Raw genomic sequence first — 27,465 nt, forward strand, 5'->3', positions numbered from 1 at the left:
TTTCTGTCCCTACGATATGCAGTACATTCAGCCTGCTTGATCATTAATTCCACTGTATAGAAGGCTTTATGATATAAAGCAAAACCCGCCATTGACTCAACATCAAATACTGAACCTAATCAGTTGATGCAAAGCTAGAAAAAACACTTGCACGGAAACTGACTGACTGGCAGTTGTGTTTTTTTCACTGTGAAAATGATTCACAGAGTGGCATTTCTTATTGCACTTTTTTTATTAAGTATCCTTTAACCCTTGTGCGGTCTTCGGTCATTTCTGAATTTCTAAAAATCGTAGCTTCACCAGAAGTGTACGCAACTTGGTGACTTTTATGTGGCTTGGTATGTGAACACAAAAAAAATATTGAGGGCATGATTCGAAAAAGCTAAGTGGTCGTAAAAAAATAGTCACACTCATGGTCTTCGGTCAAAAATGACAGACCATAGGAAATGAATGGGAATTGGGAAAAAATTTGAAAATACGGAACATTTTTATGTGTACGTTCTACAAATACCCCACAATGCAGAAAAAAATTGCACAGCAATGAAGGGGTGAAACTCTAAAACATCTAGAGTGCAAAATCAACACACCAACTCACACACACACTTGTACACACACATACACACCTATGAACTGATGTGACTGTAGCAATGCAACTATGCAAAATAAAATCAATAATTTGACTACAATACAGTAAAAAAGTGGACAGCAAGGAAGGGGTTACACTCTTAAACATCAAGAGTGTAAAACGGATACATCCACTCACACACACTTACTCACACACACTCCCAGACACACACATACAGAATTATACATACTCAAATAATTTGGTATGGCTATAACCATATTGCCAAAATGAGTCAGAAGACTGAAATAAGAGGTTAAAATCAGATCAGACCCAGAAGGATGAAGCTCTGATAAATCATCCCTGTTCATTTTTGTTTCATTTTCATAGAATGTTAATGTTTTGTGTAACAAAGTGCTTTCTATGTTCAGGTTTGAATGTAGTAATAATAATGAAAAAAAAAAACTACACTTCAAATCAACATTTAAAACAACAAAAAATATAAATCTTGACAAAAAGTAGTCTTTGAGAATGCCTTAATATATATTTAAATCCACAACCTAATAAAAGTAAACAATTATGTATAAAAACAATTAGGGAATTCACAAGCCTCTCTATAGCGTCCTATACAGGAATCTAGTGGTCACACCATGAAATTACAGGTTTTTCTTTTTTTGCTCTCACCAGGAGGTGCTATTCTGCCTTAAGAAATTGGATTTCAAAGGCCTAGTCTCTATTTTAATCTGAAATACTGCATTAATTGAAAAATAATTTTAAAAAATTAGGGAAAAAAATGTTGTACTATTTTCAATGGGAAAAAAGATCATTATTATTGCATAAATATTATTTAGTACCATGAAATGTTCTCAAAAGAAAAAAATATTATTGAACAAAAATGTATTAGATTGATTTTACTGAAGAAAAAAAAAATTACATTTCAGGTGTCCGGTCACTTTTGACTGTGAAGACCATGAGTGTGACTCTCAAATGAGGAGCGCACAAGGGTAAATGGATATTCTTTGTAACAAATTTTCAATGTCAGACTGACAGGCATTTTTATAAAGTAGCTTTCGTGTCTAAAGCAGAATACACTCTGGGTCATTTGAGCTCCCTAGAGAGGTCAAGACTGAAAAAAAAGCCTCTGACCTCAGCTGTAACCAGTACCTCTGATTCCCATGACACTGTAATTACAGAGTTCATGTAAAGTGTGATAGTAGCTTTACATTAACAGGAAATTAACAATCATAAGTTAAGTACAACAAGTTAAGCACTTGTAAAATGGCCAAATTTGTAACACGGCCAAATTAACATCTCACAACTTAAAGACCCCATGAAATCCACTGATGAGTGCAGTTTTCTATGATGTGATGATTTATGATGTGAAGTTTAGGCATTTGCCAACTTCATTTGCATCACAACCATTAACCATGATTTGCTACTTCTTGGTAGGCTCTGGGGGAGGGATGTTCTAATTCTAGAGGGCATCTGATTGGACAAAAATCTACAGTGCAGGATGAGCCATAAATATATTTGAGTTGTTTCCAAGAAGAGAAAGAATAGATTGTAATATTTAAATCAGAACTAAATATCTGCTAAATGCTAATTCTGTCTATGTTTAGGAGAACACAAGCATATAGACTGCCTCAAAGAACAATCAAAAAGAGACTAAAGGACACAAAATACTCCAAAGCTTCTCCATTATCGCTCTATGGCCGTGTTATTTTAATATTATTTATATACTATTACATTAGTATTATATTATTTATATACTTTGATTTTATATTTGCAATTTTTACTTTCAACTTAAGTTTTGTTATGAGCTTTTGTTTGTTTGTTTTTTTAATTAATTTTTAGTTTAGTTTTAGTATTAGTAATTTTAGTACTTAGTACTTCGTTGCCAGGAAAACATTTTTAATTTTAGTATAATTTAGAGTTATTTAAATAAATATATTTTATTGCAGCTTTATTGCGATACTGAAATAACTATTTTTAATAGTTCTAGATTTAGTCAACTATAACGACACTACTCATCAACAATTTTGAGCTCAATAATACTTGACATCAGAGTTGACCATTTTCATCAAAGATCCTCTTGTTTTAAAGTTAAGATCTGACATTTTTGTTCATGATTGCCTCACTTGTTTTGATTTTTAATAATTGCACAGCGACAGAATAATCACATGGATTTAAGCTAATGAAAATGTTTTTCAGTGATTAAGTAGAATAAAGATGTTTAGTGTTTATATTCTCACCATAAAACAAAAAGGAGATGATGTTGATTCCAGTAAGCATCTAAGTATCCTGTGACTGCTGTTGAGTCACAGTCTGGTAGCACATACAACACAAAAATAGTTTACGTAGAGCAGCTCCAAAAGACATCCTTTTCTTGTCTACTTTGCTTTAAGTGTTTTCGCCTCCACTCTAACAATCGTCTATCTTTATACAATGAGAAATTATAATGGGTTTCAAATCATAAAGGTCTCTCTGCCTCACATACATTTTCAGTTCCTCTGTCTGTTACTGGAACTGTTTGACAAAATTACAAAATGGAATTCACTGTAACATATGAGCAACTAAATTACTACATTATCAGACATCACAATGTAGATCTTTTGTAATGCTGGATTTGCTCACATGTTTGTGGGGAAGAAGAGACTTCTAAGGCAAGTTGCAATGGATTCTACTCTGGCATCAGAAACTCAAAGACAGAGGAGGGAAGTTCATATGATCCGGTCTCTGAGAATATTCAAGGCTGTGGACACTGCTTTAAATGGCTGTCTATTAGACTCAAAAATGCAGAATGCTGTTTTTCCATGACATATTTCAGAACAAACAGATGCCTAACTCTGGGGATAATTTGAGATGACGTGGTTGTTTTGAAGAAATCAGTTGGTATGCAAGAGAATGTTTGTTTGTGCCAACTTTAGTAGACAATCGCAGGAGAAACACCCCTGGAGCAATTGCTGGTGCCTTGTCAAATTTATATTTGCTTTTTTCTAACCTGTACAGTATGTTCAGATCATTAACCACACAGACATACTGTAACATTAAAGGTATGACATAGTAAATACATTACAACAAGTTTGTCATTTTTTTAATTTATTTTTTATTAAACTAACAGCGATTTAATATGACTTAATCAACCAGAATACACAAGTTTAAACCAAACAAAGTCATTTGTAAATGTCAGATCATTTATAAATAATTTTATACGGTAACATGTTTTGTATATTGTATATGCATGAGTATATTTGAAGTGTTCAGTTCAAAATCTTTGTACTGAACACTTAAAAGGCAAAAGTATCTCAAAAAGCCCAGTTTCAAGCCACACATTTCTGCCTAATACCACAAATCCACCAAACGTGGAGATTATCTTTGTTGGCATTTGGACACGGTCTCCAATGACGGACGTCAGAGCAGGCTGTGTGTAAACACAGATGTTCACAAACTCATTGATTCATTTGTTTGACAATTAGAGTTTACATAAACATGCATTACAGATTGACACAAAGATATATTCATAACTGAAGAAACAGTGCACTCATACAGTACACAAGGAAAAACTGAAGCATGTAACAAATAGCAGAACTGATTAAAAGTTTGAACACTGAACGTTTACGGAATGACTGAATCAAGGTTATTATATAAAAAATAAGACCATTTAAAAGTGCATAACTTGAAATAAGCATGAACTAAAGTAAAATAAAATTATATATATAACCTGTTTATTTTATTTCAGCAAGTTGCAAAGGCCACGTCTTATTTTTATTTAGCTAAGCTTGATGTACTAAAATAACTAAAATTAAAACTGAAATAATAATTTATAAACAAAATGACAAATATATATATCCTGAAACCTTACCCTAAAATAAAAATGGAAAATATAAAAATAAAAAAAGAGTTCAAAATATAAAAAAAAACTGTAATAGTATATTATTGTATAATAGTATAACAGCATAAACGTATTTCCATTATACTAAATTAACACTGAACTGAAAATAATAAAATAAAATAGTGATTTCTATGCAAAACCCATTTCCAAACATCTCATGAAAGGGTACTTAAAACCAATCTTCTGCCCAATTAGGGCAAAATGTTATCATTCGGGAAGCTTATTTTAGATCGGAATTGAGCTAAAGCTGTGGTAATGTTTACCTAAACAAAGTTAAGCAAGAACAGGTCTCAGGTTTGAAATTACAGTAGAGGTGCAAAGAGTGCGTATAACGTGCGGTCCAGTGCATACACACAATAACCTGATGGAAAATGTACAACAGCTGTGAACAATTTGACTCTTATATAAACACAGAGCTCAGTTTACTTACAAACATTCACAAACTGCTTGAAAAACAACAATTCATCACAAGGAACTCAAAAATAAGCCCAGAAAAATGGGGGAGAATAAGAAAAAGTACAGAAAGTGATACTATAGATGAAGATCTGGTTCATGAGAAAAGATATGGCACAGGACATGGCATCTGATCGCTGTGTGACAAGGGTCCTGAAGAAAGGGACAGAAATTCATGACATAGACAGGCTGAGAGATGGACAAAGCGTGGCCCATATTTAAAGTAGTACTTTGGATGTGTAGCTGCAGCAATTGCATACATAAGCCAGCAGAAAAAAAATAGATAGGAAGAGAGAGTGTGTGGAAGCATGTGAACCAGACAGAGTCTGAGACATAACAGAGAGAGAAAAAGAGGTTAGTTCTAACCTTAAAGTGGTGGTGTGCAGCCTCTTCACTACCTCCTCACTGAAGTCAAAGTGAACCCTGCCTCTGTGGCAGGGTGACCTGCGGAGCATGGCCCTGAGACACACCGCTGTGCTGGTTAGCGCGCTCTAGTAGCGTCTCCCCTGCAAGTCTCCCCTAACACTTAGTGCCCTCCCACAGAGCTCAACTTCACCGCATGGCCACTTCCTTTTGAAGTCCAGCTGTGCTACCACTCAACTCAGCTCTTTGAGAGAGAACACGGCCGCATATGAAACCCGGAGCGGAGCTCTCAGCAAGGAGTCGGAATGTCTGAACAAATGAGAAGTTTCATTCCTAAATGGCATTTGTAGACAAAAAAATAAATAAATAAATAAAATAAAAAACACATGTTCTGATTTAATGATGAACAAACAACATTCCAGAAGGGTTGTTCATATGTTTTATCTTTTTCTGAATGCCTCAAATCATGGTAGGGATACTTCTGAAGAAGTGTAAAAATAGTTTGGGTTATTTGCGTCTTCTGAAATGAAACGCTGTCTAATTCAGTGATGAACTGTGGTGATACTTCTGAGCTATAATGACAAGGAACTTACCACAAAGTACATCCAATACTGTGTGGGAGCACTGAGGGTTACTTACTACACTGCAATTTGTATGTATTGACCTAATTATATTACTAATAATTATTGCTAAAGCATAAACTATAGAGAAACAGACATTAAAAAAAAAAAAAAAAAAAAATATATATATATATATATATATATATATATATATTGGTATGTCGATAATGGCATATTCATGTCCACTTTTTTTTACATTTTATTAACCTTTGCCCACTTAAAGTTAATTTGTAAAAATCTTAATAGATTTAATAATACTAATAATACTGTTAAATGTAATTATTAAAAAATAAATTATAAAAATCTGTGTATTGAACATTATAATGTTGTGATGCCTAAATTCACTAAAACGACTGATTTTAGTCAAAAATATTCAAATAATTATCAGCTAATTGCATCAGAATTTTGTTTATTATTTAGTATGTTCTGTCTGTACTACGTATATGCCTATTCGCATAATGGTTTGACTGACAGCTAACAGATTTAATAAACTTCGGTTCAGACAGAGTTAAAGGTAAATTTATTTTTGTATTTTAGATTTATTATTATTATTTATGTATGTCTGTATGTACTGTATGTACTGATTGTTAAGTTTCTTAAGCTGCAATCACCGGAAACAAAACACTTAGATACTTACAACCTCTATTGGTCAAATGTCTCAGTGAATTCACGGGTCAGAGGTTATCAAATCCGAACTTTGGTATACAGCGGAAGACAAAACTGCATGAGCTTGTGTTTCTAGTCTTGTTTTTACCTCACATGCATATAAATGCAAGTGAGTAGAGCATCAAGTATAGATTGACAGACCGCTGCTTTATTTATTTATTTTTTACTGAAAATAAAGATACAACTGAAACAACACTGTATGCAATTATATTTTATAAAATTTAAATTTATATTTTTTTTTTATGAGCATGTGGAACATGAAGCACATTGAGTTTTGTAACGCATAGTAAAACACAGTCCAAAAGAAAAGAGAAATCCACTCCAGGAAATATTCTTCTCATCAATGAGAAGAAGTGTGTTTTGCATTATAGGATCACAAAACATTCCAATCATTCCCCCTTACGAGTCTTTCCTACTTTACAAGTCACTGTTTTATGTGTGATGACGTGCTGCATGATTAAAGAGTTCCTTGAAAATCTCATGTGATCTTTAGTCATCATATACAATTCCTTTAAAGATCGTCGTTGTGTGCAATGCTAAGTTGCTCACTCGTCCATGAGTTTGCTGAGAGGAAATGAAGGGACACGTGAAGCTAAAAAGAGTAAACTTTGACACAAGACATAACAATTTATAAGTGTGAAGTCTGAGCTGAGCAGAGGAGCAGAGGAGACAATGGCAGTGCATGGGAAGATCTGTCTGCCTTAAAACTGATGATAATAGGGAAAAAAAGACTGAGTCAAACAGTGGGAATTCAGAGCTGACTCAGTGTGAAAAAATTTAACAAAACTGCCTGTCGAAACGAAACAATTAAACGTCATTCATCAAAATGAGTCTAATTTAAATGTGTTATTTAATATGCTTTCGTATTTAATGTCATCAATTTAATTATTTTAATGATTTTTTTTATTTTTTTTTATAAAATCATCCAAAATGACATGGCTGTTAAGGGCTCAAGGGTTTTTAGTGCACAGAAACCTAGAATGCTATACTACTAATGCTGACAAAACTGTACTGCCCACTAGATGGCAGAACTTTACAAATAAAGAAAATCAAGACTCAAGTAAGTCTTAATTTAAATGTAATGAATACCTTGCCTGCTGAGTCTTTTATGATAATTTGAGCTATTTTAACTTAATTATGAAGAGATAATAAGCAACTAAGTAATATTAATGAATTAACAGATCAAACTTCAAACTGATGACTCATATTGAGTAATATTGCTTCTGCAATCCTCTTAAAATATTTTGATCTATACTGCCCCTTATTACAGTATTTTACATTTAATGAATCTAAATAAATGAAAACTCCCATTCTTTGAAATTTAACTTACTAAACAATGTAACAAACATTGCATGTAACTGTAGAATGACAAACATATATAAGTAGAAAATGGCATACTTCTTTGTAAATTATATATGTTTACAAAGGATATTTACAATGAATTATGCCATTTTCTCATCACTTGGCACACAAGAAAATATCAAAACCGTCTACTTTAATTAAGTCAAAGTCTTTCAAATGTTTAACCAAATTTAAGATCATATCAAGAGCATAATATTAACATTTATATTTTTTACATCTTCAAATATATAAGAAAATCCCACTTTACACATTTCTCACACATTAACCATAACATAATAAAGTGTGAAGTGTAAGCTTGTGCACTTATTTTGATGTATTGCAGATTATGTTAGGTAATTGATCATTAATATAATTGACAATTGATTATTACTAAAATAACATATTGTATTTAATCCAACAGATGTAATGGGGCATAGTTCACCTAAAGATGAAAATGTACTATTTACTCTCCCTTCACTTGTTCTAAAACCGAAAGAGTTTCTTTTTTTTTCAGTTAAACACAAAAGAAAACACTTTAAAGAATGTAAGTAACCAAACAGTTTACAATAGCCATTGACTTCTGTAGCTTTTTTGTCTCTCGTCTTACTGTCATCTGTTTGGTTACCAACATTCGTTAAAGTGTTTTCTGTTGTGTTCAACAGAAGAAAGAAACTCATACAGGTTTAGAACAACTTGAGAATGAGTAAATGTTGACAATGTTAATTTTTGTTTGAACTACCCCACTAAGACACTCATCTCTGGCAGCATGAACAGCAGCAGAAGGCTGACTAACCGTCTATTTCTACAAGCAGGTTAAGGAGAATCAGAACAGTCCAGAATCACTAAGCAGACTTCACCTACTAGGTTACTTTGAGCCGGTACTTACAACTAACCTCCATAATTGACACCCTGATACCTGAGAAGCACTGACAGATGGGAGACAAAGAGAGGACAGCAGCACACCAGCTCTCAGTTCTAATGTCATTTCTCTGACGGTGTCTGGGGTTGATTGGTGCACAAGTAAACTGATTACAAATTATCCTTGATTATAATTTCACCTCAAGCAGTCTACAGGAACTGTGGAACAGAAAACATGTATAAGGGTGTCAACAATATTTGGATTTAAAGTTTCTTTTTTATGGAAGTATTACTCTTTCTTTATGAAGTATAGTTATAGCCTTAAAATCTATATCAAGTCACATCAAAGTAGGTAAGTTAAATGCATTTTAACAAACTGAGTTTGTGAGTCTCAATATGATATCTGTGATATCATATGATGTCAAATGATTCATTACTGATGCACAGACTTAATCAATTTATGACCTAAATTAATAGTCTAATCTCTCAAAATACAAAGAGCGGCACTGACTGGGAATCATGACCAATATGAAACAGTATTTGGGATATATTGTATGGTTGCTTTTGATTCTTGTGCCCAAAATATCTCAGATATATAGTTAAAAGCATAATTGACCCACAATTGAAAATTTGCTTAATATTTAAGATCACCCTCAAGATATAGATAGTTGGTTTCTTCATCTGAACATATTTGGAGAAATTTATTGAAGTGAATGGGTGCCGTCAGAAGTTCAAAAAGCTGACTGAAGCATCACAATAATCCACAAGTAATCCACACAACTTCAGTCCATCAATTAATGTCTTGTAAAGCAAAAGGCTGCATGTGTTGCTTCTGGCTAACATACGAGTCCTCTTTTCATATTATTGCTTTCTTCAGTGAAAAAGTTATCTCAGCTGAATTATGCACTGACCACCATTCACAAGTGAAGACAGCCCAAAACAGTTCTAAACAAATATGGCAGTGGATTTTAATGTGGGACGACAACTAGGGATGGACATTTTTACTTGAGGAAGTGTTATTATGGATTACATTTAGTCATTTAGCATGTATTATGGACTTGACTTGTATCTTGGCCAGAAGCAACGGTTTAAAAATTAAAATGCCTTGATGGATTTGTTTCAGCTTTTTACTTGACAAGGCATTAATTGATGGAGTTGTGGTGATTATTGTATTTATCAACTCTCATTGAGCAAGTGCCCAATTTCTCCAAATCTGTTATTGACAGGATTAGACTCTCACTAATTTCCTCCCACTGTAAACATGAATAAACAGGAACTTCTGAACAAAATCTGTGTGAGCACTTATCAATAGAACCACCTTAAAATAATACATACAATGATAGAGAACCATTAACTAAATATTTATCTTAAATGTCTTAAATTGAAAATCACTGAATCATTGCATAACATCACATACCTGTCACTCTAGGGGATACTTCACTGATTAATGTGACACACTCACTCTCTCACTTCTAATCAAAGTGCACAGACCTTTGTTTACCTGCTCTGTCTAATTTAATCTAACAAGTCCAATAGGAACTTCATGCATCTCTTTGATTTATTCACAGATGTGATGTCCTTTGACAGGTGTGAGACAGAGCACAGCTAAGGAGAGAGAGAGAGAGAGAGAGAGAGAGAGAGAGAGAGAGAGAGAGAGGAACAGTTAAAGGGACAGTTCACCCAGAAATGAAAACCCTGCTTTATCTGAAACCATTTGATAATTCTGTACGAAGAACACACTGTAATGACTTATGGTGTGTTCCTCATATAAAACTAGGGTTGCATGATAAGGATTGAAGGACGAGCTTATCAGTACAAGGTCCTGCCCTTCGGGCTGTCCCTGTCTCTCCGTGTCTTCACGAAAAGTCGCAGACGTGGCTCTTGCTCCCCTAAGAGAGCAGGGTTTTCGCATTCTCAACTTCTTACAATCTCGGGATCAGTTGTGCAAGCACAGGGACCTGGTGCTCTGGCATCTCAGCCTGTTGGGCCTTTGGGTTAATTGGGAAAAGAGCAAACTCTCGCCACGCAAGGTGGGCGTGGAAGCGCGGCACTCACCGGGTCCAAGTTACACCGGCCTGTCGCCAAACCCTCACCCCATGGTCAGATCTTATGTTCCTCCAGGCAGGGGTGCCCCTAGAACAGATCTCCAGGCATGCTGTGGTTTACACGGATGCCTCCACCACCAGCTGGGGGGCCATGTACAATGGGCATGCAGTCTCAGGGGTTTGGACGGGCCCGCAGCTGCTTTGGCACATCAGTTGCCTAGAGTTGTTAGCAGTATGCCTTGCTCTGAACCGCCTCAAAGGTCACTTACAAGGCAAGCATGTGCTGGTCCGAAACGGACAACGCAGCGACCGTTGCGTACAGCAACCGACAAGTCTCCCGTTGCATGTCGCAACTCACCCGCCACCTCCTCCTTTCGAGTCAGAAGGTTCTGAGGTCACTTCGTGCTGTTCACATTCCACGCCTGCTCAACCGTATAGCCGACAATATGTCTTGAGCAATGCTCCCGGGAGAATGGCGACTCCATCTCCTGACGGTCCAGCTGATTTAGAGATGGTTTGGAGCCACTCAGGTAGACCTGTTTGCTTCTCCAGAGACCTCTCACTGCCAGTTGTTCTACTCCCTGACCGAGGGGAAACATGGCACGGATGCACTGGCACACAGCTGGCCACAGGGCCTACGCAAATATGGATTTCCCCCAGTGAGCCTTCTCGCACAGACACTGTGCAAAGTCTGGGAGAACGAGGAGCAAGTCTTGCTAGTGGCGCCGTATTGGCCCACTCGGACCTGGTTCCCTGAACTAGTGCTCCTCGCCACAGCCCCTTCTTGGCCTATTCCTCTAAGGAAGGATCTACTCACTCAGAGACGGGGCACCGTTTGGCACCCGCGTTCAGACCTTTGGAAACTCCATGTCTGGTCCCTGGACAGGATGCAAAAGTTCTAGGTGACCTACCCCAGGAGGTAGTGAACACCATCACTTCGTCAAGAGCACCGTCTACGAGACATGATTACGCCTTGAAGTGGAATCTGTTCGTCGAGTGGTGTTCTTTTCGCTGAGAAGACCCCCAAAGATGCCCGATTGCGGTCATGCTTTCCTTTCTGCAGCAAGCGCTGGAGCGAAGGCTGTCTCCCTCCACCCTCAAAGTCCAGGTTGCCGCTATTGCTGTGTACCATGACCCCGTGAATGGGAAGTCTTTAGGTAAGCATGACCTTGTCATCAGGTTCCTTAGAGGGGCCAGGAGGTTAAATCCTTCCCAGCCCCCCTCTATACCCTTTTGGGACCTGACTCTAGAGCTAAAATCACTACAGCAGGGCCCATTCGAGCCTTTGCATTCAGTTGAGCTAAAGTTTCTTTCATCGAAAACTCTACTCATGCTTGCACTGGCCTCCATCAAGAGGGTAGGGGACCTGCATGCATATTCGATCTACGATCCACTCCTGGAGTTTGGGCCAGCTGACTCCCAGGTAATCCTGAGGCCCCGGCCCGGCTACGTGCCCAAGGTTCCCACTACACCCTTCAAAGACCAAGTGGTGAACCTGCAAGCGCTGCCCCTGGAGGAGGCAGACCCAGCCCTGGCTTTGCTCTGTCCTGTCCGAGCATTGAAACACTACGTAGACCAGACACAAAACCTCAGGACCTCAGACCAGCTCTATGTCTGTTACAGAGGCCGGCAGAAGGGGAATGCCATCTCTAAGCAGAGGATGGTCCATTGGATTGTGGATGCCATAACCCTGGCTTATCAGGCACAGGGTGTGCCCTGTGGTTCTATAGCCTTTGTGTAGACCCGGTATCCTCCAGTGTTCTAACCTCAAACGGGTAGTAGCACCGAGAGTTAGTGTCGGCTTGCTAAAACAGCTCCAGAGTGTCCGTACTGTAGACCCTGTTGAGATCCTCCATCACCCTAGGCAGCTGGAAGCGGTGGAACATCCTTCATGATGAATCTGTGAGAACCATGGAAGGCTGGGTTCCATATTGAGACCTAAGCGGTACTCGTATGTGTATAGGCCACGGTATAGCCTTGGAGCCCGTGTTTCCACAGCAGACTTCTGCCTTTCTGAGAGGGTTTTAATCACCTCAAATTTCTCCATATACACCTAAACGGATGCTATATGTGTATTTGCTTCCGAAAACTCCTTTGGGAAGGATGGGGCTTCCGCAGCGTCCCTGTTCCAAGCGGGACGGTTAAGTTTTCCCAGTGTTATCCAATCTCACCCAGTGAGGTAGTGCTTTGACAATGGTGAGTGGAACTACTTGTTCCGAGTCCCGACCTAATAGGGGCTCAGGAGGCTCGCACAGGGCACTGGAAGGGGCAGCACCCATGGTGCTTTTGTAGGGATCCCAATTCGTCGGTCACCGACATGACGTTGAGAGTGACCGACTGAAAGGGAACGTCTCGGTTACATATGGTAACCCTCGTTCCCTGAGGGAGGGAACGGAGACATCACGTCCCGTCGCCACGGTTGCTGTACCACCACTGAGCCGCCAGGTCACCGGCTAGCCTCCTCAGCAAAAACCTGTAATGCATTGCACCTACTGTCATATTATACTCACGCTGTGATCAGTGGCAGCTAGATGCAATAACTGCATGCCAATGTGCATTGGCTTGTTTAGTTTACACTCAAAGTAGATTGGTCTATCGAAGTGATATCCCAATTCGTGGGTCACCAACGTGACGTCTCCATTCCCTCCTTCAGGGAACGAGGGTTACCATACGTAACTGAGACGTTTCAGCTACTAGGAAACCTGCCTGCTGATCATGAAAATGACCCATAACTGCTTCTTATTTTCATGAGTAATGTGGCCCTATTAGGTGTCTGCTGCTTAATGCGTAATGTATTCCATAATTTAGCAAATAGACTGTATTAAAGCATTGGGATCAGTTCCATCTGTAATGCAGTCGATTTCAAATCTCACTTAGGTTGGAGGTGAGATGGTAGAGTGGAGATATAGGGATGCAGAGCTGTGAATTACATTTCGGGTCGATTTAAAAAAAAGTGGCTGAACTGGTAATAGAAATGTGTCAAATATCAATGCTTTGTCAGAGAGTTGATAAAATTGCTCACTATGAGTAAAATGTGTACTTTAAGGGATATCCCATGAGCAGGCCAGTAAAAGCTGTACTACTTTTTTCTTGTGTGTTTATCATAGTGACTGACTGTGTGTTACCCTGCTTCTTATATGGTGAAGAAAAAAAATCATAAATTAGATTCTAAATATTTTATTTTTCATTATTTTAAAATAAATGTAAATTATATTTTATTGAATACATATTTTATTTAAATAAAAAAATATAATATCATATAATAAACAACCTTGACACACTAAAGCAGAATGAGATTTATCTAATTATTTTTTGCATATCCAACAACTTGGAGTTTATGGCCCTAACCTGCCCACGATTAATAAAGGTACTTTTAGATGGAAATATATTCCATAGTACTGAATGATTCAAATACTATCATATATACATTTTCTTACCTAAATGCAATAATTAGAATGGAAACTGTAAGTCCTTGTTGATTCCTTCTTTTTAACAGCAAAGGTTAGTTCAATCCACAAGTTACGCTGACCGTCACTGTTTTCTGAATGTATGCTGTAACAATATAATAAAGCTTTTTCCATATCAGACACTTGTATTACACCGTTCAAGGGGTCAGGGCTGTTGTTGGACATGATATGCACAGAGCAGAGTATTCTATGACCCTGTCACAGAGCATGCTGTAAGCTGATCTGCTGTGCAGGCATGACAGCTGCCTTCTGTGTGCCAGTGTGCAACTTTTACAAATGAGTTCTAAAACAAAAGGTTTGAGGGGAGCATGCGCACCTAATCCTGTCAAACACAACACAAGCATTTAGCAACAGTCTATCTCACTCTTACGACAATTGATCTACAACTAAATTGTTAAACTGAAATGAATTAACACAATTAATATCCACTAATTAAAGGTATTTCTTCTTTTAGGTGGAAAGGGTCACCCTCATGGGGGCAGTCATTTTGAGATCACATGACCAGCCAAAAATGACACATATTACCAAACTAACCCCTATATTTTAGGCTCACTGAATATTGATCGGCTGTCAGTATAACATCCAAGTATAACATCCAAGGCAACTCTCATAACAACCGACAAAACAAAAAGAAGGAATATCACCATGTGAGCTTCAGAAATGATTTTGAAACACCTCCTATTTAGTTCTTTGTAGGCCAGAGAGGAGACAAGTATACTGAATATTGCAGTATATAGAATATACTGCTATATTAAATTGAATGTATTGAAAAATACTGAAAAAACAATAAATCGACCACGAACTGAACCCATTCAAGCACCATGGCTCTTCCATTAAGCCTCGCCATCAATGAGAGAGAGAGCAATGAGAATATGTTGAGCTAAAAGAGAGTGAACAGAAAATAGCAAAAAAACATAAAACACCAACAAAAGACTACTTAATAATAAATCACTCTCTTTTCGAAGACATTTTTAGTCTTACTGGAGAAAAATCCTTTCAAGGCAGCGCTCTCTTCTGCATGAATAAAATTAAACCCCATCCACCTGGATCTCGGTCTGCTAGAGTTAAAGGGTGGCACATAGGCTTTCAAAATCCTTAAAAGCCTCTAATACAATGAATGGATATCCTTAAAACTGTGATGGCACAAAGTTTAAGAGCCAATTCTGCTCCCAAAACATTGTGCAACTGTGCACCTAGAACATAAATTAGTTTGATTTGCCATTACAATTTACGCAAGCTAAGTCAGCTAATCCAAACAAAAGAACAGGTGGCTGCAGTGGTTACAACCTTACACCCACATTCCAGCTTACCAGACCCAAGAGTGCCGGCGGTATGAGTAGGTACCCAGACTCAGACAGGACTTTAGAAAGCTCTTGTTGTCCGACAGATTAAAATCCATCATATTTAAATTCCCAACAGATTTAGGAGTTGTCCAAAGGAAGATTTTTGAACTCTAAACTCATCCTTCCACAAGTCAAAAACGCTGGAGGGACTCTGGGCAAAGGAGAGAGGGTTACTGTATCTGTTAGCGGGAGTCTCTGGTTGCATTGTCAGTCGGTCACGCTTCTACCTCCTCAGGGGGTTGAGTATCATAGGTCCACTCACACCTGCCAGAAACAGTGTCTCTTGAGTGTACCGCTACTCTTTACTTTCAAAACAGGAAGACGGTGGTCTCTGCTCAGCAGTAAACAAGAAGATCCGGAGTGTGGGGGGAAATCACACAGTGGGTAAGTTTGTTTCCAGTCACACTTAGAGACAGAAGACATGTACCTACTTTTCTTCCACAGTTTAAATGTTACTCTGATGGATTTTATCAAGAAGTAGACTGTACACATGGTAACAGTCTAGAAAATGAAAAACCAGATGCCCTGCTGATCTCTGTGGTGATGACAGTCTCAGAGGATTTATGCTTTATCCAAAATCCATTATAGTTGTATCTTTCTGTTCTAAAGGAGAGAGATTTGCAGATGATCCCTTTATTTAGTATATCTCTGGCCCTATTCCGGTTCTATATTTAGGACTCTTTTTTTTTTTTTTTTAAATTGTTATTGTAGCTTTATTTAGATTCTGGAAACCTATTTTTTTGGGTGCATTCTAATACAAAGCTATGGTATAAGTGAACTACATTACGGTTTAAAAGTTTGAGGTCAGTAAGATGTGAATAATGATAATAATAATCCAAAATAATACTTTTGTTCAGCAAGGATGCATTCAATTTATCAAAACTGACATTTTACAACATTCCAAATGAATCCTGAAATATATATATATATATTTATATATGTTTTTAATATTGATAACAATAAAAAAAAGCTTCTAGAGCAACAAATCAACATATTTGAATGATCTCTGAGGGATCATGTGACACTGAGAACCGGAGTAATGGCTGCTGAAAATTCAGCTTTTACAGCACGACTAAATTTTTTTCATTTTTATCATTTTTGAATATATTACAACTGCAAACAGTTATATTACTGTTTGTACTCTATTATATTACTGTTATATTATTGTTTTTACTCTATTACTGTTTTTACTCTATTTTTTGATTAAAAAAACGTAATGCATGCTTAATTGGCATAAGAGTCTTCCTTTAAAGAAACCTTCCCAGCCCCAAACTTGAACAGTACTGTACTCATTGAACTTTTCCAACATGAAGTGGCATTTTTTAATTATTCGTTAATTACTGACCTACCTCACCATCTATTTCTCTCCCACTATTTTTCAGAGCATGCACCACAGTATGAAGAAATCATGCTAATTACCACCTCATTGTTTACTGATATTTGCATTATTTGCACTGATGTTGTGTTTGTTGTTACTTTTGAGCTAAGTGTCAACATGTGTTGATAAGTAAATGCACTTCTTCCTTTCTTGCAAATGTTTATTCATTATTATATGTGGTGCAAGCTGTCATCTCTTTATTCAGAAACATTCCTCATCTAAAAATAGCTTGTGGTAAAATCTCCTTAGGTTCTGATATGGTAGGGATTTTGATTCTCATCTCATCTCAGCGAGTCTGTTTACAAAAAAGATCAATTCACATTTTTTCGCTGATTTTTTCTTTGGCTCTTTCTGCAAGTAACATACTGTATAAACACCAGTTGCCTACTTTTTGTGTCAGTCGGTGACTTTTTGTGTGAGCTGAGTGAATCTCAAGTCGTTCACAATATTTATTATTCATTATTAAAATGTGAATCTCTACAAATTTGCTAAAATTGCTCAGCATTACTTTTTATTAAAGAATAAAAAGTATATATTGTAGAAACTTCTGTAATGTGGCATTGCAACAATTTATATTGTAAAAAGCGCTATACAAATAAACTTGAATTTAATTGAATTGAATAAAAAACAAGAATAATAGCCATAATAAATTTCAATACCAGGTTTCAATAAGATCGTTATATCATTTTGTGTACTGCATCAGTCATTTTTGACACATTATTAATTTTCTGTCTGTTTCTCTCCTTGTTGTGAATGAGACTAACAAATAGAACGACAGTTTTCAACAGATCAGCGTTCACAAACGAGATGCCCCAGTTCATTCAGTTTCTTCAAAATCAAGATGTCCCAGTTCATTCATGAATGAGGTGCCCTAGTTCATTCAGTTAAAGAATGAGATGCATGAATGAGAAGTGAACCAGATCAATTCATTCACTTAAGATTTGTTCAAAGATTTGTTCTTAAGATTTGTTCAAAGATACTGTTCAAAGAGATGAAATTTTCAACAAATAGTTTTTCTTCAAAACATGACTCCTATTGCAACAGTAAAATATTCTTAAAGGGGTCATATGATGCAATTTAAACTTTTCCTTTCTTTTTGGAGTGTTACAAACTCTTGGTGCATAAAGAAGATCTCTAAAGTTGCAAAGACTAAAGTCTCAAATCCAAAGAGATATTCTTTATAAAAGTTAAGAGTCAACCACTCCTACCTAAAACGGCTCGTTCTAACACGCCCCCACATATCTATGTCACGATGGGGGAAGATTTGCATAACGATTTGCCAGTGATGATTCAAATGTGAGTTTTGAGCAGTGTAGAGTAGCGCTTGTTGTTTGTAGTTTCTCCAATCACAAATGCAGACATGGTTTTATGTTTACGTGGCGCGATACGCAACACAACGCGTAAAAACACAGTATAAGTCATTATAATCAGTAATTATGTCCCCACTGGATGCAACAAATGCCTCATTTGTAATGGGTTTTATTGGTTTTGTCTCATCGCGCCAGGACACAGCATTACAGTACGGTGAGGGGCGTAACATTTCCAACACACGCTTGAGGCATTCGGGCAATCAACAACGCACTAGATAGCAGGCCAATCAGCATACACCTCGCTTTTCAGAACGATGAGCTTTGTAAAAATGTATACGTTTCAGAAAGATGGGGCATAGAGGAGAAACAATAATGTACTGTATGTGGAAAATAATGTTTTTTGAACCTTAAACCACATTAACATATTGCATTACACCAAATACACAACATAATGTTCTTTTTAGCACCATCATAGGACCCCTTTAAAGTGGACGTAACACACAGTATCTGCCAATCTCCTGCTAACCACGAATACCTATAGAGTAGTATTGCATCCATCCGAACATAGAACAAAATAATCAGATTTAAAATAAAGATACATAAATATACACTCACACAAAAAACATCCTAAAACCTGTAATTAACCCGTCGTTGTATGAGGTCAACCACGGGCATGCAAAGCTTTTTTATAGAGATCGTCTGCAAGCTGTGACATCGACATAAAACAGGAACAAATAGTTTACTCACTTAAATTAACTATGGCTAAAAATCAGATCCGGCCATATATATTCGATCCAGAATCAGATCCCGATAACTTCCTGATTGAAGCACGTTGATGTGCATGCTCTTGCTTTCACTCTGGTTGATGTGGAAAAGTGCCCATACAAGGAATTTTGCCCTTTATTATGTACAGGGCCATACTCAAAAAAAAAAAAAAAAAAATTTCTGAAACTTATACGGACCCTGAAGGAGTGTATTTGCTACAGAATATACTCACTCATACATCCAACTCATTTTTTGAGACTTTGGTCATGTTTAGCATGAGAATCCAACTCTTTAGCAATGTAAATAAGTCAGAAAATATCATTAGACACCCCCTTTAACAGCTGTTTAAATATTTAGTCCTTGCGTTTCAGAATTATACACAGACAGAAAACGATTGCATATTACAAAAATATAATTGCCTTCCAATTAGCTTGTGAATTGATCTGTGAATTATTCAAATAACTACCACAATTTCACAAGTTGTCAGTCTGAAAGACAGCTGTGAAAACAAAAGCACATTCCAAAGATGTTAGACATAAAACAAATACGTCAAAAAGGAAAAGTATATGAAACAATTACAATATATGTTTGAATGTGTGAACAATTGTTGGCTCAAGATATCAGGAATTATCAGTATCTGTGTGACCAAAATGATATTTAAGAGAAGAATAAGAGATGATTATTTTAAAGAAACAGGTCTGTGAATTAAAATGGAGTAAAACTGCACCTGTCAATCATATCTGAAGCTATTTCATGGTTACCAGCTCAAAATGGCTCAGTACGGAGCACAGCTGACCAAACAGCTACACAGTGTTAGCTGCCATAAATCATTTAAAGCACACAACATCAGCAGCATTAGCTAGCTATTTTTACATGGTGACTGGGAGGTTTGAGACTCAGTCCAGAACACAGCTAACTGTGATATTTAAAAAATAATGAAAATCATGTTAAAACATAATGGTACCTTAATGCTGATGGCCACCAGCCATAAAACAGAAAAAAGGAGAAGGAAGTCTGCAGGAAGTGCTGATCAACAGTGAGTTTTTTTTTTGTTGTACTGTATGATTTTGTAGGGTTATGGTTACAAACTCTCTCTGCCTCCCTACACTCATATTTTGAAATTCACTGGATAAAAAGAGAAAACCCAAAATAAATGTAAAGATTTGATTGATTGATTGATAGCATTATTTTTCATTTATTTTGGAAAATTTCTATAGATATTGCAATAATATCATTATTTTGAATTAATTGGCCACAATATTCGTGTAGTGAAAATCTGATATTGTGACAGCCCTAGGTCACATATACTTACATATTTAGCATAATGAAAAAAAAAAAAAACCTCTAGGCTGAGAGGTTTTGTAAGTTGATTATGCATTACTTATTTTTTTAACTGGTTCACATTGGAGTGCCTGATTATTAATCATACTAGACTGAATGACGCTTTTTTATTATTATTAAAAATAAAAAATAAAACTGATATAATTAGTCGACAGCCCCAGTTGTAACATTTTTTCTGTTTTTTGAGTTACCTTAGTCTGTCATAAAAGGAAATCGTTTTAACAGCAAAATGCAGGTGTTAGATCAAAATTGCATATTGGTTTTGTTAATTTCTTGTTGTTGGAGAAGAGGACATCAAAATGCCTAGATGCTGAGAAAACCCCTTGAGATGATACCTGTTTCGGACACAGAAAGTCATGCTGGAAATTCATCTTAGAGACAGACTTGGCTATCAAAAGGCTGGAACATGAAACACAGCTGTTGCACATATGTACTCAAGGAATGAAAGCTGAGTGCACTCAAATTTGCCAAAGGCCTATCCTGTTGGCAACGTCTATTCCATATTCTGTTTGGACTTGTCTTTAGTTTCTTCAGCTAGGCTTTGACGCAAGGACAAAAGCAATCGGTCGTCAGACATAATGGTCCATCAGTCTCCAATCAGATTTGTACAACTGTGCTTTTGAACTCACTCTGAATTTGGCTTAAGTTGTCAAGGTGACTGTGCTTCATGCGCATGAATTTGTCTCCGAGGCATCATTAGACAATTTTTGAAAAAACTAAAATCAAACTACCATAGAAATATGCCCATCAGACAAGCAATTTGTTTGAGAATGATACGCTGCTACCAAGGTAATGACATTTGATTAGGTCAGAGAACCAATTTTGGAGGAGGAATTGAACAATGGCCATATAAAATGATTCAGGTGTTCCTGAATCAACAAAATGTCCAGTCACCCCATTCTGGCAGAGGATCTCATTTTGATCTTTTCTACCATGTGTCCATACATCCAGAGTATGGTATGTGAGCAGTGTGCAGTGAAAGTGGAGCGGGGAGCAAAGCTGCATGATTATGGCTGGAACAAGAAGAGGTTTTTGTTGGAGCGTCTGTGTTTTCTCTCATTTCAAGATCACTCTCCATCCAAGCATAATGCACAAACCTGCATGTCAGCAGGAATTCATCACATTAAACAAAGAGTTAACAGATTATTAGGAGTCAGACTAAAAGAAAAAAATATATATTGTAAAATATTATTTAAAAAAATAATTTGTCAAACATTGTAAAAACAATGATTAAAATAATGTCAAATTTAAAAATAAGGTTAAATTAATTAACATTAGTTAATGCATTAGGTTTGACTTGATATTAAACTAACAATTAACATATTTTTCCCCCTCAATATTTATTAATTAAGCTTAATTTATTTAAATGCACGATTGTTCATTGTCAATTCATGTTTGTCAATTATATTACCAAAAATATATCATATATATATATACAGTTCAGTTGAAAAGTTTTGGGTCAGGAAGATTCTTATTTTGTAAAGAAATTAATACTTTTATTTCAGCAAGAATGCATTGAATTAACAGTAAAGACTTTTCAATTGTTACAAATATTTCTGTTTCAAATAAATGCTGTTCTTTTCAACTTTATATTCATAGACGAATCCTGAAAAAAAAGTATCACGGTTTCAGTTGGTTTCAATATAATAATAATAATAATAATAACAAGAAGAAGAAGAAGAAGAAGAAGAAGAAGAAGAAGAAGAAGAAGAAGAAATGTTTCTTGAGCACCAAATCAGCATATTAGAATAAGGATTATCACATGAATAAATTATATTTTAAAATATATTCAAATACAAATTAGTTATTTGAGATTGTAATACTATTTCACAATATTACAGTTTTTACTGTATTTGATCAAATAAATGCAGTAAGAAGAGACTCCTTTTAAAAACACTGAAAGATCTTACTACTGTACTACAAACTTGAATGGTAATGAATAAAATATAATTTGTTTTGTGATTAAATACTAAAATAATTTTTCATCTCTTCTTCGTTAACACTGACAAATAGAAAAAAAAACCTTCAACATGAAACATTTCTATCAGTAATTTTGTTGACAGGATTAACTCTGCTGTGTACAACACTATCCTGTTTTTAAAGAGCTCGCTCTCATATTGTTCTAAACCTGGTCATCCTATTGCTGTAAGTTGTGTTTTTCTGAGTCAAAGTACCCATATTAATGCTGCAACTAAAAACCTTAACATTAAACACAATCGAGGTTTACTCAGCATTATCTGCAGAATGCTGAAGTTTTTCTCACATTCATGTCAAACTCGCACACACAACCATCCATCCAGCCAGTCAAAATCCTGTCATTTCAAGCGTCATCTGTGGCTTTGTTCAGCAAATAAAAGATGATTCACACATGCTGCACTATGAATCACTAGCAAAACTTGGATCCTCTGGATGCAGCGGATCCACAGCATTCATGATGAAGTGCAAACAACGTCACCACACTTCAATGACGTGGTATTCATGCTCACGATCACGCAACCTCGTCGCTTACTACCTTTAATGTTTTGCCTTTGTTTCCATGGCAACCAGGTTTGTGACTTTGCCCCTCCCAAAGCAAATCTTCACCTAGTGTGTCTTGCATGTGTTAATATCCGTAACACGTGGATAACACATATTTACAACATCCAGTGGCTTCCAGTAGAGTAGGTCAAATTGCTATACAGACCAATTGACATTACTATAAGAATTGTTTGCAATATACCAAACATGCAATTTCATTACTATGTATTTAGCATGTACTCCTCTGTGGTTAGAGGTGATAACTGGATTGTGCTTTACACCAGTACAGATATTGGCAATGTTGCAAGAATCTGACCCAGGTATATGGTCTCTGTGTGTGTGCATGTGTGTGGATGACAAATGTGGATGGTGTGCTGTTGCCACACTAATTGGCTGGGTTAACAGATTACTGCGAAACAAGGCCAAGATAGCACACCCGTCCAATAAACTAGCCTACATAAAAGAGGTGCAAGTGCCAACTCACAAACAAAGGCTGCGTCAAACCCACGGGAATCATTTGATGGTGATTCTGAAATGACCTCTGGACCCAGAACTAGTGCTAAATAGTGATACAACCAAATAGAGGCAATGTTTTCCCAGAAGATGAAACATTAGCTCATCGTCATGAAATTTATTACACATTTGGCTACATGACTAAGGATCTGATTTCCTGAGGGTTTGCATGGATAACAACACGTAATCTTAATCTATAATAAATAGTGTAATACTGAATATAGTATATTTAGAGTACTGTCTTTTTTAGATGCATGTTTTTATGGACATGCAAGTTGCAAATTAATGTAACTCAGAGGCAGATTTATCATGCACTATAGTGCTTTAAAACTTTCTGTTCATTGAAGTATCATGGAAAAAGTATCACCTTTTCTCTATCAAGCACCACGACTGTTTTCGAATTGAAAAATAATAAGAAATGTTTCTCGGGCTCAGAATCAGTACATTAGAAACATTTCTGAAGGACACTGAAGAATATTCAGCCATGCCATCACAAGGAAGAAAAAACATTTTAAATTGTATTAATATAGAAAACAATTATTACAATTAATTATATTATAATAATGTTACAGTTTTTTTCAAATAAATGCTTGGTGAGCACTAGTGGGTCTTTAGTAAATAAAGCATTTTAAACCTTAACCAATATAAATCTAACTTATATTATAAATGGAAATGATTTCATGAAGACAAATGCATTATGCTTTATTAATATTTATATATATATATATATATATATATATATATATATATATATATATATATATAATATATAAAATGGAGTACTGTGGAGTACTTATTTAATAAGCATATGACTCACACTTACAAACCAATACACTGAAAACAATATGCAGAATAGAATGATCACCATCACTCAAAGATAGATTAAACAATCTACTTCACAATGAATGTCTCTTAGTGGCAATTTGAGATGATTCTTACTGGCTAAATGCACAGGACGACCTGCATCAGATGTATGATGTGTGCCTGGTAGGCTTTCTATGTGTATAAAATCTGTTCAACAAAATGGGATTTGACCTGTTTGCAGACAAAAGGCCGTAGATTTAACTTCAAACCCAACAAACAGAAACAGACATGCATATGTGCTTGCTAATTTGCAAGTCTGTGATGAATTGGGCCCTTTCGAGTCACTGGGCATGACGCAAGCTAAACAAAAGATCTTTCCGTTGCCATGACTCTAAGGCATCAGATGACTGATATGTTGCTCTTTCTCCTTTCTATCTCTCATCTGGACAGATCGCCCCTTCAGAAAATTCCCCTGTACTTCCTCTTATACTTGAGAAAACTGTGTAACAATCACATACACAAGGACAGCATTTAACAGATTCTTCTAAAATCCTTCATTGAATTAAATGATTAATAAAACTTTATCATTAAATGCAATTACATTCTTTGCAATAATATTTATTACAATAATAAAATACTATGCTAAATCACTCTTGATATTCTCCTAATCAATTCGAAATACATTTTACAAGTGCAGAGTGCTGTGTGTATAAGCGGAAAATGTGGGTCGTTCCAAGAAGAGTGAAGCGTGCACTCAGCAACACTCATCTCAGCGTGATGTATCTTCAGAGGAACAATCACTTCAGAGCACACGAGAACTGCCACTGCTCCAAACGCTTCTCATGTTAGAATTAAACCACTGCAAATATCACGATAAGTGCAAACTAATTCCCTTTAGAGGTCTAAATGACCCATTTTAAAGATGATGGTGGTTAAAAATGATATTCTATCTGGTTACATGAATTCTATGATTTTAAAGTCGGACGTGTGATGGTTTTTGTAGCAGGATTAGCCGTTGTTCAGAACTGAATTTGATTCCTGAATTTGCTGGTAACAAGCAGGATACAGAACTACAATTAGACAGACAGACACTTACTTTTTTAGTTTCTATATTTCATTACATTAAAAAAAAAAAAAAGCTGGAAAAACTCTTCATTTTCCAGAACAAAATATTAAAATTTTGCGGTAAGCAAGATTATTATAATTTTTTTTTTTTTATTACAAATATAACTGCAATTTAAAATGACTTTTCTATTTGAATATATTTTAAAATGTAATTTATTCCTGTGATGCAGCAGCCATTTCTAGTCTTCCGTGTCCCATGATCCTTCAGAAATCATTTTAATATGGTGATTTGGTGCTTCAAGAAAGATTTCTTATTATTATAAATACTTTTATTTTTTTTAACTATTATTGTAAATGTTGAATAAAAAGTTCGAACAAACATTGTTTATTTGAAATAGTTTTTTTTTTTGTTGTAAAATTACATAAAAAATCTGTTACTTTTGAAAAAAAAAAAACTGTACTTTAAACTGCAATTCTAATTCAATTCCTGTGGCATATGGCCAATGTAATTCTAATTCACCGTCAAAAAAAATAATGCATTCTCAGCAAGCATGCATGTGATTTCATCTCAAAATACCTTCTGGAATAGAAAAGCATTGTTAGCTGAAATGGAACAGTACCAGTTAACTATAAAATATGTTGGCTGGAAGTGCTGTGACAAAATATCCCATCGTAATCTGTGCCAGCACTACCCAGGAAAGCTTTCAGTGATGGAATGACATCATCAGTGACGATGGTTCTTTTGTGAAGACTGTGTGTGTAAAGGCTCCTTTTTCCACATGCCATTGTTGTCTGATACCCCCAGGTGGACCAGTGTTACACCCCCTCCACATACAGGAGATGTCACATCACATCTCCTGGAGTCTCCAGCGCCACAGAAACTATAACCTATTACACAATGCTAAAGTAAAGCCAACTTCACTGATCTTTCTGTGCAAGAACCAATGATTAATACCACACCCGAAAACCCTTTTCTTTGTACAGGCAGGAGTGCAGACCTTTGAATGAGTAGAGAACTGAAATGAGCTTTAACAAACTTAAGGCTTTTCTTCTTTCTCAAAGAATCATTATGCTGCAAAAGGCATTGAGAAATTCAGCAAATTACGAAAATGGAAAGAATGGCCATGTTTAAAAGATTCAAAAGAAAGGGCACTTTACTGTTTTCTAAAAGCTCTCACATCATCCACTTTTAAGGAACAGTGCTCACAAAAATTTAAATGCTTTTATCATTTGTTTACCAAACTTGTATTACTTTTCTTCCATAGAACACAAAAAGATAAATTTAGCAAAATGTTGACACTGCTCTTTTCCTTGCAATGAAAGTGAATGGTGACCAGAGGCTGTCAAACTCCATTTGTGTGAGTAAACAATGACAGAATTTTCCTTTTTAGGTGAACTATGCCTTTAAGAAAACAAAGAGAGCCATCACCACACTTCTGTGAGTGGTACTTGAAGAAAGCAAACTAATGCAAACCAGAAGTTCTAAAAAATAGGCTACAGTGCCAAATGTAGCTGTTTGGGTGAATAGAAGTGGACGAACATTTGAAGTCTGTGTCTGTGTAGACAGTGTATACGTGACTATAAATGGTAGCCTTTGATAAGTACTGCCTTGAAGGGATTTATAAGATTCATTTCATGAGCAATTTTCTTAAAAGAACACGTAGTAAAACTTGAAAGATTACTGAGTGGAGTAAGTCGGTGAATGGATATTAAAAATGGCCTCATAAATCTCAGGAAATGCCTGCCAAATAGAGACAAACTGGATCAAAGGTGAAGAACAGAGGGAAGGGAAAACAATCAAAGTATGCGGCTGTCAATCACACCTAGCATATGATAGCAAATTCCAGTACCTGCAACACATGGCAATATTTTGCATGGTTCTTCTGTAATGTACGATTAAGTCTGAATTATAATATTTTTGCACAAACATGAAGAAGATAGGGCTAATGAGAAGGCCATTAGACAACAGTGGAACACCTTAGTTACTCTACCTACCTACACTACCATTCAAAATTTTGGGGCTGGTAAGATTTTGTATGTTTTTGAAAGTCTTTTATACTCACCAAGTCTGCATTTATTCGTTAAAAATACAGAAAAAAATACTAATATAAGATTAATACTGGTGCTCAAATAACATATTTTTGTGAAAACTGATACTTTTT

At 36.1% G+C, this 27,465-nt stretch overlaps 1 protein-coding gene across 4 annotated transcripts in view; it reads right to left on the reverse strand.

Annotated features, from left to right (window-relative positions):
* The window catches only part of LOC109106633 (cAMP-specific 3',5'-cyclic phosphodiesterase 4B-like), a 130,506-nt gene that overhangs the window by 41,291 nt on the left and 61,750 nt on the right, over positions 1–27,465 (reverse strand). Inside the window, exon 1 of one of the 4 annotated variants that reach the window (XM_042758345.1) lies at positions 15,578–15,721. The exons of 2 other annotated variants lie outside the window; for them this stretch is intronic. In XM_042758345.1, the coding sequence (XP_042614279.1) occupies positions 15,578–15,669 (92 nt within the window). In that variant the 5' untranslated portion in view covers positions 15,670–15,721. Of the gene's footprint in view, positions 1–5,273; positions 5,455–15,577; positions 15,722–27,465 lie in introns of those variants that run through there. One more of the 4 variants, XM_042758346.1, reaches the window with a different exon arrangement.

The sequence above is a fragment of the Cyprinus carpio genome, chromosome A6, assembly GCF_018340385.1.
Source record: "Cyprinus carpio isolate SPL01 chromosome A6, ASM1834038v1, whole genome shotgun sequence".
NCBI classification, from domain to species: Eukaryota; Metazoa; Chordata; class Actinopteri; order Cypriniformes; family Cyprinidae; genus Cyprinus; species Cyprinus carpio.